Genomic DNA, 16,352 nt, shown 5'->3' with positions numbered 1-16,352 from the left:
TTGGATATATACAGCTTTCTAAATGTTTACATGTAGAAAGGATGTGGAACACATTTTACAGTTTTTCTTCTGTCCCCTAGGCTAGGTATCTTTTTGATATGCATGTATGTACTATAGTGAACTAAAATAATGTCCAAAGGTATTGTAATAGTCATCTTTATTACCTGCCCTATTCTGATAGTGGGTTTTATATTATATATCAAAATCCTGAAAAAAATCTGCTTTGTGTGTTCACAGATTTCCTATTCAATGTTAATAATTTTGTTCTATTGGAGTCTGTTAGCTGTGAAATAGTAAGAGCATAAATAGTTGTGTGTGAATGGAGGCACGATCTTGAATTCCCTTTCTTTGGGGATCATGGTGGATCATTTGGAAGAAATGTCCATGGTGATCTTTGTTGCTAAATGGTTAGATTGTTCTTTGTACCAACTGGTGTTTCTTCATGATGTTTGGTTTACTTTCTGAAACAAATCATAGAACTCAATAAATGGAATCAGATAGCCTGTTACTGGTGGAAGCAGTCATTCAAATATCAAAGAATGGCTCTTTTTTTTTTTTTAAGTACTGGAGGTGAAACAGGATACTAATTGTTATTAATGTTTGGGAACATGTGTTTACTGCAGTATATTTAAAGAGCTCCTCATGCACTGAAACGTAACTCGCACTGGACATGAGCATCATGAAAAATTTGTGCTTTGTCTCCTCAGATTCCTTAAGAAGAAGCAACTAGAAATAATCTTTTAGGAAAGGTGTTGTACTTATTAAAAACCTAATGTTAACTTGCTGGAAGACAAAATGCCTATTTACACAGTCCCTGCAAGAAGCCCCTCTGAGGCACAATGTACTACCACTTTGCAGAAGACTTCTTCACAGAAGACCTTTACCAGAAGCAAAGTGTCTGGGCAGCAACTGAAATCACAGGTGTCAGGAGAAGGAAAGGATAGTCTGCTTTCATGTTCTCAGAATAAGACTGAGGAAGTAAACAGGACCTACGTGATTTCAGCCTGTAAAAAAGTGGGCGACACATCAACTACATTTAAACCTGAAGGCAGATTAACACTCCAGAGGAGAACTGGTGAAAGCAAAAAATCAGTGTCCAGTAGTGAACAATTGCATACAAACACAACACAGGGCATGGAAAATACACAAATGGAGAAAAGACTTATTCTGCAGAGGCGTGTGAGGACTGGCTCCATAGGGAAGAGTAAAATTAATCAGAATACTGTGCCTGGAATAGAAAATAATGACTCTGCTGCACAAAGAAATTACAAGATTGCACTTCCACCAAATAATAATGATGATACCCATGATGTTAAACCAAACTTTAAGTTAGCTGAGGGTCAGTCAAGTACAAAGTTGCAGTGTAACCTGAACAGCAAGGATTCCTTTGGCTTTGTTGATGGTCTGTGTGAAAATGATAGCTGCACACGTTTAAAATATAGGACAAGTGCTGCTGACACAAAATTTCAAAATGAAGTTCCTAAATCAGAACAATTAGTTACCTCAAAATATATTAATAGTATATCAGGAGAACAACTGAATGAAAAAGGCAATATAAAAAAGCTAGCTGGAGAGCAAAGATTACAACATTTGATTATAAAACATAACAGTTTGGAAAGACCAAGGACACCAACAAAAGGTTCAACAGAAGGATTTAAGCTTACACCAAAGAACAGCACTTCTCAGGATCAGCCATCTCTGTGCGCTTCAAATAAACGAACACCTCATCTTCAAATTTTAGCCAAAAAGAAAACTAGTGTCTCCAGCTCTCCTTCTGTGAGTAGAAGTTCAAAAACAAAAGACAAGACAGAAACTCTAGCGGAGAGCAATAGCACTGAGAAAGATGTTTTCAAAGTGGAAAACAGCAAAGTGATTGTAGCTGTGCGTGTACGGCCTTTCAGTAACAGGTTTGTATCCTGGACTTACTTCTGATGCTAATAGCAGCTTTTATAGCGTATGGTGTCCTGCTTTGTATTTTTTGAATTGTTTAATCATTGACCCAATAAAGATATAATACATACTTTGAAATTATCTTGATGTTGCATGAAATATCAGCTAAAGATTTTATTAAGAGGTTGAATTCACTTTATAGGCATTTGGGGCTATTTTTTACATATTCATTAGCTGAAGTATTTTGAGCTTGAATACTTTGTATGTTCATCCAACAGGGTTTTTTTAACAATGATTACCGAACTTTTTATTTTCCATAAGGAAATTGATTGAAATGACTACCTTAAAGCATGTAGCTTATGCTTTTTAATTTTTTTTACTTCTTTTCCCTCCTTCCATTCAGAGAGAAAAATGAAAACTCACTCCCTGTAATCTCCATGAGTGGTTCAGAGACAGCTGTACGAAATCCAGCCACAAACCAAGTTTACAGCTTCAGTTATGACTTCTCTTTCTGGTCTTTTGACAAGTGTCATCCTAATTTTGCAAGCCAAGCGATCATTTATAAAACTTTGGCAGTGCCACTCCTAGAAAGAGCTTTTGAGGGATATAACACTTGTCTTTTTGCTTATGGGCAGACTGGTTCTGGAAAATCATACACGTAAGTTCCTAATAATAATTGTTAAAATTCTGTAGGAGCCAATTGTTATGCAATGTAAAGTCATGGAAAGAGATTGTGTGGACTAGATTTCATAGTTATTGAATAGTGTTGAAACGTTTTTGCATATTTTAAAACAAATAATTAAAACAATACTTATAATAATTAAGACAAAGTTAACTGTAGAATATTTTTATGTATCTGACACTGACCTCTTTCTGCTTCTAGTGAAGAAAATAAAAGCTCTTTCCTGAGATTTTAGTGAAGAAAAAACCTTTATTAATGCTGAGAGCTTCTCAGACTCTCCCAGTGCTATTTTTCACCATTGTTTGTTATTTTGTGCATGAAGTGACATGTTCTAAAGTATATATGTTTTTTGGACAAGACCTTTAGAAGATCATTCTAATTATGGTCCTGACTGTTTCAGAACTTAAAATAGAAAAAAAATCCAGATGTTTGTGGCACTGCTTATTTGAAATCTAATCTTTACACAAAATAATCCCAGACAAGTAACATTGAGGGTTTATAGCCAATTTTATATACCTTGTGTATATTTTTCAATAGAATGCCTAGTGAACTGTTTTGTTTCCAAGCCTGTATCTGTTAAAATCAGTTCTATGAGCTTTATAATTCCCATGAGGTACTATAGACTTCTGTATATGTAGTTGAGGACCAGAAATGTTTCTGTTCCATTTATCACAATTTTAATGTTTCTATTAAATTTATAATAGATATAGAACTTAAAAAGGAAAATCCTACCTGTGTATAAGTGGGAACTCAATTTCTACTTATAATGTTCATTTACCTTGCCCTAAAAGAAAGATATGCTCACTATTGCAATTGTTATCCTATTTGTAGGTTTGTTGTTTGTTTGTTGTTTTGTGTGTTTTCTTTTCCTCCACCTTCAGGTAAACAATTACTTATCTTCACCCCTTTGTATTTTAAGCACGGCTGAAATTACTATCAGTAATAACTGTGTCCTCAGATCAAGTGTACACAACAAATTTCTGCTGTCAGCTATGTTGTGCAGTTGTGTGCATCTCTAGACTGTAGCTGAATTAGTCCAGTAAACTGGTGTTCTGCAGTGGCAGAACTAGACAGAAAAAACCATGCCAGAGGTGGAGAGGGGCTTAGGTTACTACACTGGCAGCGTGGAGAGAATATAAAATGCCTGCATGTTAGGATATCAAACATCTATAGGTTTGCTGTTTATAGTACAACTTACTCTTCAGTTGCTGTAGGATTTTTGTTTTACTTAGGTTTTCAACCCAACTCAATGGATTAATTAGAAAAGACCTCTGGACATTGTCTTGTCCAACTCCCTGCTCAAACAAGCACCAACTTAAATCAGGTTTATTTCTGTTGCTTATTACTTCTATAACTTAGAAGCATATGGCATTTCAACTTTAGAGCTATACAATTAATATTAAAACTAACTATAGAGAGTTACAAAACTGAACTAACAGTTTTTTTGTAACTACAGGATGATGGGCTTTGATGAAGACAGAGGAATAATTCCAAGACTTTGTGAAGATCTTTTCACTCAAATAGCACAAATGGACAAGCAACAGGTGGTATGCTTATGCTATTGACCTTACATTGAATTATGAGGGAACTGATGTGTTTCAGTATTTTGATACCTGTTTCATTCTTTCATTTTATACCTTAGTGCTGATCCATTTATTAATGCCTGTATTCTTTTGCTGATTCAAATCTTATTTCTGCTAGCAGCTCGGATTAACAGGTTTCCCTAAATAGTCAAAATCGACATTGTTTTGCTTCCTTAATGACACTAATGTAAAAAAGAAATATGGGCATGTTATTTTTGATGTGTCACCAGACTAGGATTCTTTCCTCTATATAGCGTGTCTTACAAGGTAAGATTTATGTAAGGAAGGGTAAAAGAAATCCTAGTGGGTTCCATACTTTCAGTGGAGGCATATAAAATAGAACTCAAAAAATATTACTTTATCTTTAAACATTGTCACATATCAAAGCAAAATACGCTTTAATAGTATTCTAATTCTAGTATTCTAGCTTGGTATTCTTGCTGAAATTAAAAAAAAAAAAACAACTACCCCAACCTGGATTATTTTTTTTTTTAACACTTAAAAATTTTCATTGTAAATAATGTTTTGTTTCCTTCTCTGTTTTGAGAATAGATCTTTATTCGTACATAACTCTATATGAAAGAGTGGCCTTCTGAGAGGAGGTGGGAATGTTTCATCTGATCACAATGTATTTTGATTTGAATTCCTGTCCTACACCTATGGTATATGGGTTTAAAAACAACAAAGTGGTAATCCTTTCCGGAGTGTTTTAATGAAGGGTTACATTCTGTTTCTGCCCCAATTAATTGGTGTAGTAATGGTAAATTTAGAGAATCATAACTGGAGACACAATTAACTTAAACTCTTAAAAAAACTTTTAAAACTACTCATTTTATGTCTTAAGAAGAAGAGACCCAAACTGAGAATGCAGGTATGCAGGGGTTGGCTTGTGGGAATTCTTCAAGTATATTTATTTTTCTGTCTGACTGCTGTTAAGGCTAAATTCAATAGGACTGAATTTCTGGTACAGAACCACTTTTGAGGAACCAGCTTGACTACAGTACAGAGCCTGGGATTTGAATTGTGCACCTAAAGCTTTCTGTAGTAATAACACAAATCATAATTTGTGGTTAGAAACTCTGAATGTCTCTTAAAATTGTGAAAAGGATTAGAAGCTTATATTTATACTATCTCTTGGATAAGGAATATCTAATGCAAAACATGCTGGTGACAAAGGCTGTTCTTTGTATTCTTTTTCTCTGTTATGTTTGTCCATGTGTATAAGGACTGACTCGCAGGTCAGTAGACCTTAACGTTCAGTTAAGCTTATGCAGGCAAACTTTTCCATTTTTAACTATTCCAAATTTCTTTATTGCTTTATGCTTGAATTCTTGACTTTGAATCCTAATACCAGTGAACACATAATATTCTGATCCTACAGTAGATTTGATAGACAGTGAGAAATCAGAGAAGGTTATGTATTACTGAGTTTGGCTAGAGAGTATAACTTCTAAAAAATGTAGAGCTGCTTATATGTTTGTTATTCCTTTGCTTATGCATTGTGAATAAGTGATTCTGTTGCTGCCAATTTTCTTGGATCTTTTATTTCTGACCTCAGTGTTTTAGTTTTTTTGCTGCAATCTTCCTTGTCTCTTCAAGAAAATTCCATTTTATTTAAAAAAGAAAGAAAAAAGACCTGGGTGCCTTCAGGGGAAGGAAATGTGTTTTCATGGAAATTTGTTGTTGTTTTAAAAATTGCTGTAGGTAGAATCAAGGTTTATCTTTCCATTAGGTCATTCTGTTCCATGTCAGGATGTTGACAACATCAATCCATGCCTTCTCTGTTACATTTGTCATGCTGTAGAAGTGCAGTCCCTAAGGGAATGAGGCTAGTGCATGTGCAAACAAAACGATGTTTTCATGTACTAAAAACCCGACACTGAAACTTCTGAGGTGGATGTATATACTTTTTTTTTCAGCTTGATAGCTATCATCTGGGAATGGCTGTGGATGGAATTCTAATAAATTGTATTCTTGGCAATAGCAGATCCCTGGTTTAGGATATCATTTCCTTTGGAAAGTCCCTTAAGTACAAATGCATGTAACATTGAATAGCAGGATCTGGTAATCTAGGTTAATTTTTGAAACAAAGGATGATGAAAATGTTTTGTGGACTGTATTAATAATGCTTTTATTATTAATTTTATTAGATTTTGTATCATCTTGAAATGAGCTTTTTTGAAGTATACAATGAGAAAATTCATGATTTGCTTGTCTTTAAAGCTGAAAGTGGACAGAAGAAACAACCAGTAAGTTGCTCACAGAAACAAGTATATGCATAATCTCAAAGTAGTGGCATCTGTTCTGTAAACAAAAATGCACAAATGACAAGTGATCATTGTTTTGTTATCTAAGTACCTCAGATTGTTGTGAATAATGGGATTCAAGTAAAAAAAAATCTCACTATATGACTTCAAGCAAAATGCTTGGCACTTCAGAAATGCTGAGGAAAAAAATCTTGCTGAAATAGAAACAAAACGATTCAGTAGAATCTCTCAATTATTAACATCTCTCCTTATCTGCAAAATGAAGATGATCTTATCAACCTTTATCGAAAGTCTCTTAGAATATTATTTATCTAAATCTCCAGATTATATTTAGAGTCTTCTGTGCAATATAATTTGATTTATAATCTTGTAATTTAGATGGAGTTCTAAAATGGAAGGATGACAATGTCAGGAGGCTTCCAGTGGTGTTTGGGGGAGGGGGGAGGAGGGAAGTATTTGCCTAATTGTATTTGATCCATCAGTCTCCTCAGTTCTCAGCACTACTGAAATGTCCATTCACTTTCTGAAAATATCTGTGTATTGTTTATCTACTGGGATGCCTGTTTGCCACTGACTCTACGTATCTAATTGTGGTCCATAGCATATTAATGAAAAAAGTTAATATTTGCAAAGGGAGAATTTTTCCCCACTTTTTACTCTGTGTATTTACATTGCCCAGCTACAGAAAACTACTATCATATGAGAGCTTACCACCAAGATGGATAATATCTTTCAGATTCTTTGCCCTCAATTACTTACTGCTGAGAGCCATGGGGCTGTCAGGAAGTTCCTTTTTTTTCCGGTTGGTTGGTTGTTTCCCAAGAAGCCCGGGGGGGGGGGTGGGGTGGGGATCAGTGGACTGATTAACTAGTTAAGGATCACTAGTTAAAGTAGTTTAGCTAGTTTTTAATGCTTGTGTGTTAGAATATGTAAAACCATAAATTAAAGAAATTTGTGTTAAGTAGGGGATGTAGGGAAGGAATTTATCATGTTTGATTTATTTAAAAAAAAAGAAGTACTTTCTGTACTTTGACATCTTGAACACTATACTGGCCACTTGTGTGTAAACTATGAGTATTAGTTTATGATAAAGAAGATATACTACATTCAACTTGCTGTTGAAATAAGTCCTTTATCCTAAACTTGGGACTTATGTGGACTAGTTATATAGAAGTAAAGACTGTACTGTCTTGTTTATAGTAGGAGTGCTTTCATCTGAGTTTTGTCAGTGATTTTGAGCTATTTAACTTGGAAAAATAATAGATTTGTGTTGCAGAAAAGATTCCCCCCCCCCCCCATGTAATTATCTTATATAAGATACATATTCTTGCAGTTAGCTCTGTGAGCAATGGCCTGGTGCAGTCTGCTGTGATTTCTCAGGCAGCTGGAAAAATTCAGTTGTAGGTATTTTCCTGAAAATATTGTTCTAGAGGATTCATGCTAAGTTTTGTTGATGATAAACGTTATACTAGGGATGTAGATAGACTTTCTCTTAATTTTAAGATATTCCTGAGTGCTAGGTCTAACTAATGCACTCCTAATAATTTTTCTTTTAAAATTATTCTCACCAGCTTCGTGTAAGAGAACATCCAGTGTTAGGACCATATGTGGAAGGCCTGACAGTGTAAGTCTTAACTGTTCTCATTTTAATAGATGTACAGTGCAATCCTGAAAGAGCGTGCTAATTATTATCTTGAGGCTCTGTGAAAGCTTGTGTACTCACCAGTAAATTAGGCAAGATCTTAGTATCATGTAGTCTTACAAAAATGCATACCCATGTCTAGCTTGACTTGATGTGTTTCCTTTAGTGTATTGCTTTAGTGAAGTAAGTGTGTGGAAGTCTAAAGACAACTGGAGCTTTCACGGTATATTTGTATGTTGTCTGTAATTGGGGAAATGTTTCAGAACTCAGGCAACAGGGAAAACTAGAAAGAACACAGTCTGAAGCCAAACTTTTCTTTTTTGCCCGCCTTAGGAATGTTGTCAGTTCTTATTCTGATATCCAGGTAAGAGTTATTTGGTTACTAAAAGGGAATACAAATATTTCTACTTGCTCCTTCCTTCACTGCTAAAAACTAAATTCCATGGATGGGAAGAAAATGCTTTACAGACTGCCCAGTAGTCTATGATATTTCAGCTGATTTTGTAAAAGGATAATGAAGACTAGTCCTATATAGTGGAGGTAAGTAGATGCATACAGGCAAGTGTCACTTTCTTCACATGGTTATCTCTTAAACTTAAATTTTAATTCCTCCTTATAGAGTCATCATTTGTGTTAAGAACTTTATTTGCAAACATTTTAATCTTCAGTTAACTACCCAAAGTAGGTTTTGGTTTCACATCCTGACTTTTATCTCTTACAGAGTTGGCTTGAACTAGGAAATAAGCAGAGAGCAACAGCTGCAACAGTAATGAATGACAAGAGCTCTAGATCTCATTCTGTCTTCACCCTTGTCATGACGCAAACCAAGGTATTGCTGGGTGTTTTATATCTGTTCAAATCAGGTAGTAAAAAGTTGTTTTGTGTGCTGCCTAGAAAATTGTTGTGAAAATATACTTGAAGATGAATAAAGCACAGGGCATTTTAACATGGCTTTCTATACAGCAAAACTCGTTATATTTTACATGCTTTGAGTAGATTCTGATATCTCTGTGCTACAAATATTTATAGCAGCAATGTAAATATGTCTAGACTGGCAGATCTATCTAGGAGCAGTTCCAAGCTTCTGAGTGTGAGTTTTGAGATGTAACTGGAATCCAAATTGAGGCCAGACCTAATTTCACACTGCTGCCAACCCATCTCAGCTTCTAAGAAGGTTAGGCTATGCAAGGTGGATAGCTGTGCGAAGTTCCTGCAGGTGATGAGCTGGGACAATGGTAGGAGATGCAGTTTCTGCTCAGTTTCAACACGGTTCACTGAGTAAATGTTTCCTTGCTTCAGGATGCCTCTCTCACCCATATGTCTCCAGGATATAGGGACTACAACTCCTCATCTGATTTACAGATGTGTAAGACACAAAACCTAACTTAGTGAGGTGAGCCTGAAAACAGAAGTGAAATAGGTAGAGCTCCTCAGAAGTCTACAGACTGTCAGTTTTCTCCATTCACAAATAACTTGTTGGTTTGGTTTTTTTGTTGTTCTTGGTTGGTTTAATTTTTTGGCCCAATTTCCTAATCTTCTCCTTCTTCCCCTCACCGTTCTCACCACTAGATTATTTATTTTCTCTATCAGAACTAGTCCTGAGACTTTTCCACTGACTACTTAGCTGATCTTCATTGGTCTAAGTCAGTAACAGTTTACTGATTTCCATGGTTATTGAATAGCTGCAATAGTCAAACTTCAGACCCAAACCCATAGTTCGCTAATCTGTTGTGTTTGCAGTTTATGCTTATACAGTTATTCAACTGCAAACAATTGATACTATGGTTAAAAGTCTGAATTTAGTCTACTTCAAGGGATGCACATGAAGGTATCCTGTCAAAAAGTAAATAGAAGTGTAATCTTTTATGTATTTAAAGTGAACAGCTTGGTAGATTTCTGCTTGTCCTCGGGCTTTTTATTCTGGTTCAAATGCAAACATCTCCCTTTTTTCCAGGTCGAATTTGTGAATGAAGAACAATGTGATCATAGCCTTACCAGTCACATAAATCTAATTGATCTGGCTGGCAGTGAATGCTGCTCAACAGCTCAGACCACTGGAGAAAGGCTGAAGGTAAACCAAGATTGGAAATATGTGGAAAAGGATTGACTCCAAAGAATACCCCTAAACTCCAAAGCATCCTCACCTACCAGGACTCTTGGGCAGGAACTGTAGTTATAAAAGGAAATGTAGCCCTTATGTTTTAAGTATTGCATAGCATTTTGCTAGTGAGGGTGGATGGCCCTAAGGAGCTGTTTTGACTGTGCAGTATGGCAGGCCAGATCCTGCTTAGGACAGCACTCCCCAGGCTATGCAGGCCTAGTGATCCTTTAGTAGGAATGAGGAAAAACTGTCCGCATGACTTTCCAAGTCATGAATCGGATATTGCATGGAGTTGAGGCTTGCTCCTTTTTGGGGGGATTTAAGTAAATAGAGTTTCTAATAAGAGACTTTCTTTCAAGCTGCCTTCATAAGTTTGATGGTTCTTAACACTGCTTATTTTAAAGCCAGGGTCTCTGTTCTTTCCAAATGAAGATCATCTAGGATACTCTCACATCTTATTGTTGTTTTTTAATCAGTGGTGACATTTAATATGGTACAGCTGTACCATACATTGAATAAGCACAATTAAATCAACAGTACAGTCAATAACATCATACAAGAAAATACAACCCTATTACAATTATTTTTATTTTTGCTTTGTGTAGGAGGGTGTGAGTATCAATAAATCACTGTTAACCCTTGGAAAGGTTATTTCTGCACTCTCTAAACAATCTCGAAATGGAAAGAAAACTTTCATTCCTTACCGGGAATCTGTCCTTACTTGGTATGTATACTTCAGATTTTTTTTATACAGAAGTAAAGGGATTCTGAGATTGTGCATTCCTCTCCTATTCAGGAGGCATCACTTCCCCTCTTTCCCTCCCTCTCTCTCAAATGACCTATGGAGGGAAGAAATTAGCCTGTTGCATCAGGTAAAGAACAAACAGGACCCTGGTTTGTATTTTAAGTAACTAACAATCACTCTCAAATAAGTAGCAAGACCCTAGGTATCTTGTATTTAATCTGTTCAGATTGAGAAGCTTAATTTTTCTTTCAATGTGGGGGCCGGGGATTGACTTCTCTCCTGTCAAATGAAGGTTGTTAAAGGAAAGTCTTGGTGGAAATTCACAAACTGCTATGATTGCCACAGTCAGTCCAGCTGCCAGCAGTACAGAAGAAACACTCAGCACTCTTCGCTATGCAAAACAAGCTTGTTCAATTATCAATATTGCTAAAGTAAATGAAGATGTGAATGCCAAGCTAATCAGAGGTGAGGTTGACATCTGCAGTCTTTGAGGGTTTCTCATTTGCATGTGTGTTTAACTTACTGCTCCATCAGAGTTGTTGTTACTAATAATCTATTGTGTTGACTGACCACTTGTCAACTAGGCTAATACAACCTAGCATATCTTCCTTTTAATATTATTCTTTTGTGAGCTTTTTTTTTTTCCCAAGTTCAGATGATATCTTAGGCTACACTTGAGAACCTGGAATGGGGAAAGGTGTTTAATTTTTAACTAAATAACAGGATGAATTTTCTATTATCGTACTGAAATGTCTAAACCCTATTTTGTCTTCATTTTTTATGTGTACTATGTGTCTGGTTTGTCTAATATAGAATTGAAAGCTGAAATTGAAAAACTGAAGGCAGCTCAGAAAAGTGCTCTGAACACTGATCCTGAAAAATACAGACGTTATTTGCAGGAAATAACATCTTTGAGGGTAAAATTGCACCAGCAGGAGAGGGACATGGCAGAAATGCAAAGGTTGGGCAGTCGTTAATGTCTTACTTTAAAATAGAAATGGTAAAATTTATATGCTGTAATTTTTCTTCTAATATGTTGTGTTATTTTCCCCTCAATATATTAAGGGCCTGGAAAGAAAAATTTGAACAAGCGGAGAAAAGGAAATTAGAAGATATAAAAGAATTGCAGGTACGTTTTCTTTTTCACTTTCTATAGGAGATAATACAGAAAATATAATATCAGCAAGCCTTGCAGAAGAATTAGAGTAGTTGTAAGATTTGGTTTCCTTAATGCTATTCTTTTAACAGACTACTGTGACTTCTTAGAAAAATTTAATATAGATATTTGAATGCATAAAGCAAATTGGTTTTTTATGCAGAGCTTTTTTTTTTTTTTTTTTTAATCTAGAAAGCAGGAATTGCATTCAAAATGGACAATCATTTACCAAACCTTGTCAATCTCAATGAAGATCCTCAGCTTTCTGAGGTGCTGTTGTATATGATCAAAGAAGGAGAAACTACAGTTGGAAGGTATACACCAAATTCGAAACATGATATCCAGCTTTCCGGAGTGCTAATTGCTGATGACCATTGGTATGTAGTGTTCTTTTTATACTTGAAGTGAGAGCAGGAAATATTTGTTTTCACCATTCCCTTTCTTTTGGAGTCACTCTTCCTTCTGGCAGTAACAAAATATGGTTTTCTAACCATTCTAAGTAAAATACTATTTAGGGATAATTTTTGTACTGTTCAATGATTAAGGTAACTTCCTTCTGTTCCCTCTAGAAGTCTGCTAACCAAGGTAGTTTAATTTCTTTGTTCATTTCATTCATGTGGCAAAATTTTCTATTTGTGCAGAAATGCTGGAGAAGGACCTGATCAAATGATGCTCTGTGATAACTCTAGGTTAAGTTCAATGGAAAAATGAAATGCCTTGACAGTTCTAACTTAAAACTTAAAACCTAGCCATATTGCAGAAATATTGTTTAAAGTGCACTCCATGCAATTGATCCCAGACAAAATGCTGTAAGAAACTTAACTGATCAATTACTAAAAAAATGAAAGATATGGGTATGTTGGGAAATTAAGCATTATCAAAGACATGCACAGATGACAGGGTATTGTAGTAATTTTTTAGCAGTAGATTCTTCTTAGATTTAAATATCAATTCTCTTCCAAAATATAGGTTGTCACATATAAATTATGTATGTTGTAACTAAATAGTATGAAGACAATCCACATCTGGAAAAACAATAACAGGACACTATCCTAAAACACGAATTTTAGTCTACTAAGAAACATAATTTGCAATTAACACGAGCTACTGATATCGCAAATGTTTCTTGTTTTCAGTGTTATAAAAAATACTGCTGGCAAAGTGAGTATTATTCCACTGAGAGAAGCAAAGATATACGTAAATGGGAAATGCATTTTAGAGCCAACAGTTCTGCATCATGTAAGTAGTCGATTTGGTAATAGTAATACGTGCATGTGTGGATTTTTTTGCTTTGTTAATATTACAACTTCAGCTGCAGATTTTCTTAGAAGGCTCTGAAACCGTAAATATTTCTCTTCCTCTTTGATTTCTAGCCCCATCTGTTATGTTTTAAGCACTGTAAATTTGCTTATAAATCTAAAAGTTATAGAACAAACTTCTCCCCCCCCCCCCCCCCCTTCCCAATAGGGTGATCGAGTGATCCTTGGGGGAGACCATTATTTCAGGTTTAATCATCCAGTAGAAGTTCAGAAAGTTAAAAGGCCATCCTGTGGGACTACGTTTTTGCATGATGGTCCAAAAGATTTTGAATTTGCAAAGAATGAGCTGCTTATTGCACAGAGAACACAGTAAGTATTGTATCTTCTTTGTTCTAAAAATAATTTCAGTTTTTAATGCAACCGTGCAATAAGTTGAAGAAATAAGAAACTTAAGATTATTAATTATTTCACAATAAGGGAAAGTTGGAAAATAGCAAGGTTATTGTTAACTCCATTTATAATGGAAATGGAGTCCCAGACTTAGCTGAAATTAATGTATACCTCTAAGAGGAGATCACCCTAATCTAGTCTAATTGTCAAGAACGTAGACCACTATTAAAGAAACACTGAGCTCCAGAGGTCCTCAAAGCATTGTATCTCTTCAGTTACCTTTCTCTCTGAGCACATAATGAGTCTGAAATTGACTTTTGATGTTTTAGAGAGATTTAAAGCCTGAAAAGCAAATGCCTTAAGAAAATGAGAAGAACCCAAAGTTACAGCCTTGGTCTTCTGTGATGGTGGAGAATTTGAGAGACAGTAAAGTGTTATTTGTACTTGCTTCGTTCTTGGGAGTTATTAAACCACAAGACTCATTGACTTAAAATTTACTTTTCTGCATCTTAATGTGATTTAGTGAGTTTCTATTACAGTTCTTAATTTTGTGAAAGGTGCGTAATAAAATAAATATGGAAAATGAGTAGACTTTAACATTCTGGAATGTCTTCCATCTTTACCAGTGTCTACATTTTCCCTATGAAATCAAAAATATCTAGGTAAAGTATAAAAGTTGTTTTAAAAAAACCAAAACAAACCCTCATATTTTTACTGTTAAAATTGGAGCCTCCTGTCATAATAGAAGAAAATATTATACTCTCTATGCAGCCTGTAAGAGGTTAAAGCCAGTATTCTAAATGTATGATGCTTCCACTTGTAGGCTTGAATCAGAAATTGAAGAGGCACGACTCAAAGCCAAGGAAGAAATGATGCAAAGTGTCCAAATTGCAAAAGAGATGGTTCAGCAAGAACTGAACTCACAAAAAGAAGCTTATGAAAGCAAAATAAAATCACTGGAAGCAGAGGTGGTAAGTTGCCATTGCATTATTACATAAAATAAAACAGAAGCTGTAGTATGGGGTTTCTGTTTGGTTGGTTGGGTGGGTGTGGGGTTTTTTTTGTTTAGTCTTGCGTATTATAACAGTGTCTTAGGGAATGCTAAGCCTTATTCTTTTTAAAAAAAAATCAGCCTTACTAACAAAAAAGATGTAAAGTAGGTATCCTCTTCAGAATTATTCTAGCGACTTTGTTTTATAGAACTAGTCAGGAACTAAAATGTTAATCCAGTGTGAAATTGATGAGGCCGTAACTTGCATGTGAAGAAAAATCCCTACAAAATCTAACTTACGCTATGAGACTTTTAAGTTACTACAGTATTTTAGTTAATAAGGCTTTTTTTTCTTCCAAGTTTGCATGCTACTTCATTGTTAGTCTTTTCAATACTTTTACAATATGCATAAGTCAACATAGAATAGTACCTCATGGTAAAACAATAATAATGATGGAGTATCTTATTTCTTAAATGTGCTACAGAAGACATAATGTGATGCTTGTGAACTGGCATATAACCTTTCATTGCTGACACTGGGCTGAGTAGTCCACCGAGGCTGCATGTCTTAAATGTGTTTAAGTGAAAATAAAACTTAATATCTGCCTAAGGTATGGGTCAGAAATGCTGTAGAAGTGGCATACCTCCTCTCATCTGTCCTTTTTTATATTAGAGAGAAGAATCTCGTAAGAAGCAAATCCAAGAACTGAATAACCAAAAAGCTGCAACTAAAATACAGGAGCTAGAGAAGGCAAAGCAAAATCTTGAGCTAGAATTGAACTTCAATAAGAAGCGTTTAGAAATGGAGACCTTAGCTACCAAGCAGGTAATTAAAAAAAAAAAAAAAAAAGCTTTTTAGGTGATTAACTGTGGTTTGTTTGTGGGGTTTTTTGGTTGGTTTTTTTAAAATAAATAATAGAAAATGAAATGTTTCTGAAGTATTTTTCTTTTGCATGATTTTATGCAAAAGAACAGATGTTCTGTTTACACTCTGAGTATGATATTGTATTAAATTTGGGGATAAACTAACGCTGACCTTATTTCTTATATAATGTGGGTGGTTTTGTTCATGTACCAAACTTTAGCGACCATTGCCTGTGCTGAAAGTTGTGATTCCAGGCATTAATGTAAGTAATGACTTTTTTTTTGGCTGGTGTTCATATATATCTGACTGCTGCAACAAATATGATTTAATTTTTTTTAAAGTTGTTTCTTTTTAATGCCAGTATTTTTTTTGAGCATAACAATGTCTAAGCAAAACCAGCAAACTGTCAAAGTTTTTGAAGATGAAGAGTTTTATATTGATATAGCAGATGTCCAATATAAATTTCATTCTGCTCTGAGAGTCTTTAAAACGACAGCAACAAAAAATTTTGCTTCAATAAACAGCATAAGAGGTTGGTTTGTTTGTTTGGGTTTTTTGTTTGTTTGGTTGGTTTTTTTTAATACCCCGTGCCCCCCAGGCTCTAGAGGATCATACTATTCGTCATGCAAAGATACTTGAAGCTCTGGAAGCTGAGAAGCAGAAGATTGCTGAAGAAATACACACTCTTCAGAAGAATCGTGGAAGTGGGAATAAAACTATGACTAGTATGTATATACATAATGTTGCAAAGGTAATGCTGACTTCTCTTTTGCTCCATGGG

The 16,352-nt window shown here is 35.1% G+C and overlaps 1 protein-coding gene across 2 annotated transcripts in view; it reads left to right on the top strand.

The window, feature by feature from the left end:
• Positions 1-744: 744 nt before the first annotated feature.
• Positions 745-16,352, top strand: part of KIF14 (kinesin family member 14) — a 30,340-nt gene continuing 14,732 nt past the window's right edge. For both annotated transcript variants that reach the window (XM_050901314.1, XM_050901316.1), the window contains exons 1-18: positions 745-1,907; positions 2,294-2,548; positions 4,029-4,116; positions 6,306-6,404; positions 7,994-8,046; positions 8,398-8,428; positions 8,786-8,893; positions 10,019-10,135; positions 10,771-10,889; positions 11,203-11,375; positions 11,724-11,871; positions 11,976-12,039; positions 12,259-12,443; positions 13,203-13,305; positions 13,534-13,694; positions 14,539-14,686; positions 15,380-15,532; positions 16,170-16,296. In XM_050901314.1, the coding sequence (XP_050757271.1) occupies positions 796-1,907; positions 2,294-2,548; positions 4,029-4,116; positions 6,306-6,404; positions 7,994-8,046; positions 8,398-8,428; positions 8,786-8,893; positions 10,019-10,135; positions 10,771-10,889; positions 11,203-11,375; positions 11,724-11,871; positions 11,976-12,039; positions 12,259-12,443; positions 13,203-13,305; positions 13,534-13,694; positions 14,539-14,686; positions 15,380-15,532; positions 16,170-16,296 (3,244 nt within the window). In that variant the 5' untranslated portion in view covers positions 745-795. The remainder of the gene's footprint in view (positions 1,908-2,293; positions 2,549-4,028; positions 4,117-6,305; positions 6,405-7,993; positions 8,047-8,397; positions 8,429-8,785; positions 8,894-10,018; positions 10,136-10,770; positions 10,890-11,202; positions 11,376-11,723; positions 11,872-11,975; positions 12,040-12,258; positions 12,444-13,202; positions 13,306-13,533; positions 13,695-14,538; positions 14,687-15,379; positions 15,533-16,169; positions 16,297-16,352) is intronic.

This window comes from Gymnogyps californianus, chromosome 8, assembly GCF_018139145.2.
Source record: "Gymnogyps californianus isolate 813 chromosome 8, ASM1813914v2, whole genome shotgun sequence".
NCBI classification, from domain to species: Eukaryota; Metazoa; Chordata; class Aves; order Accipitriformes; family Cathartidae; genus Gymnogyps; species Gymnogyps californianus.
This window is presented reverse-complemented; position numbering and strand designations above follow the sequence as displayed.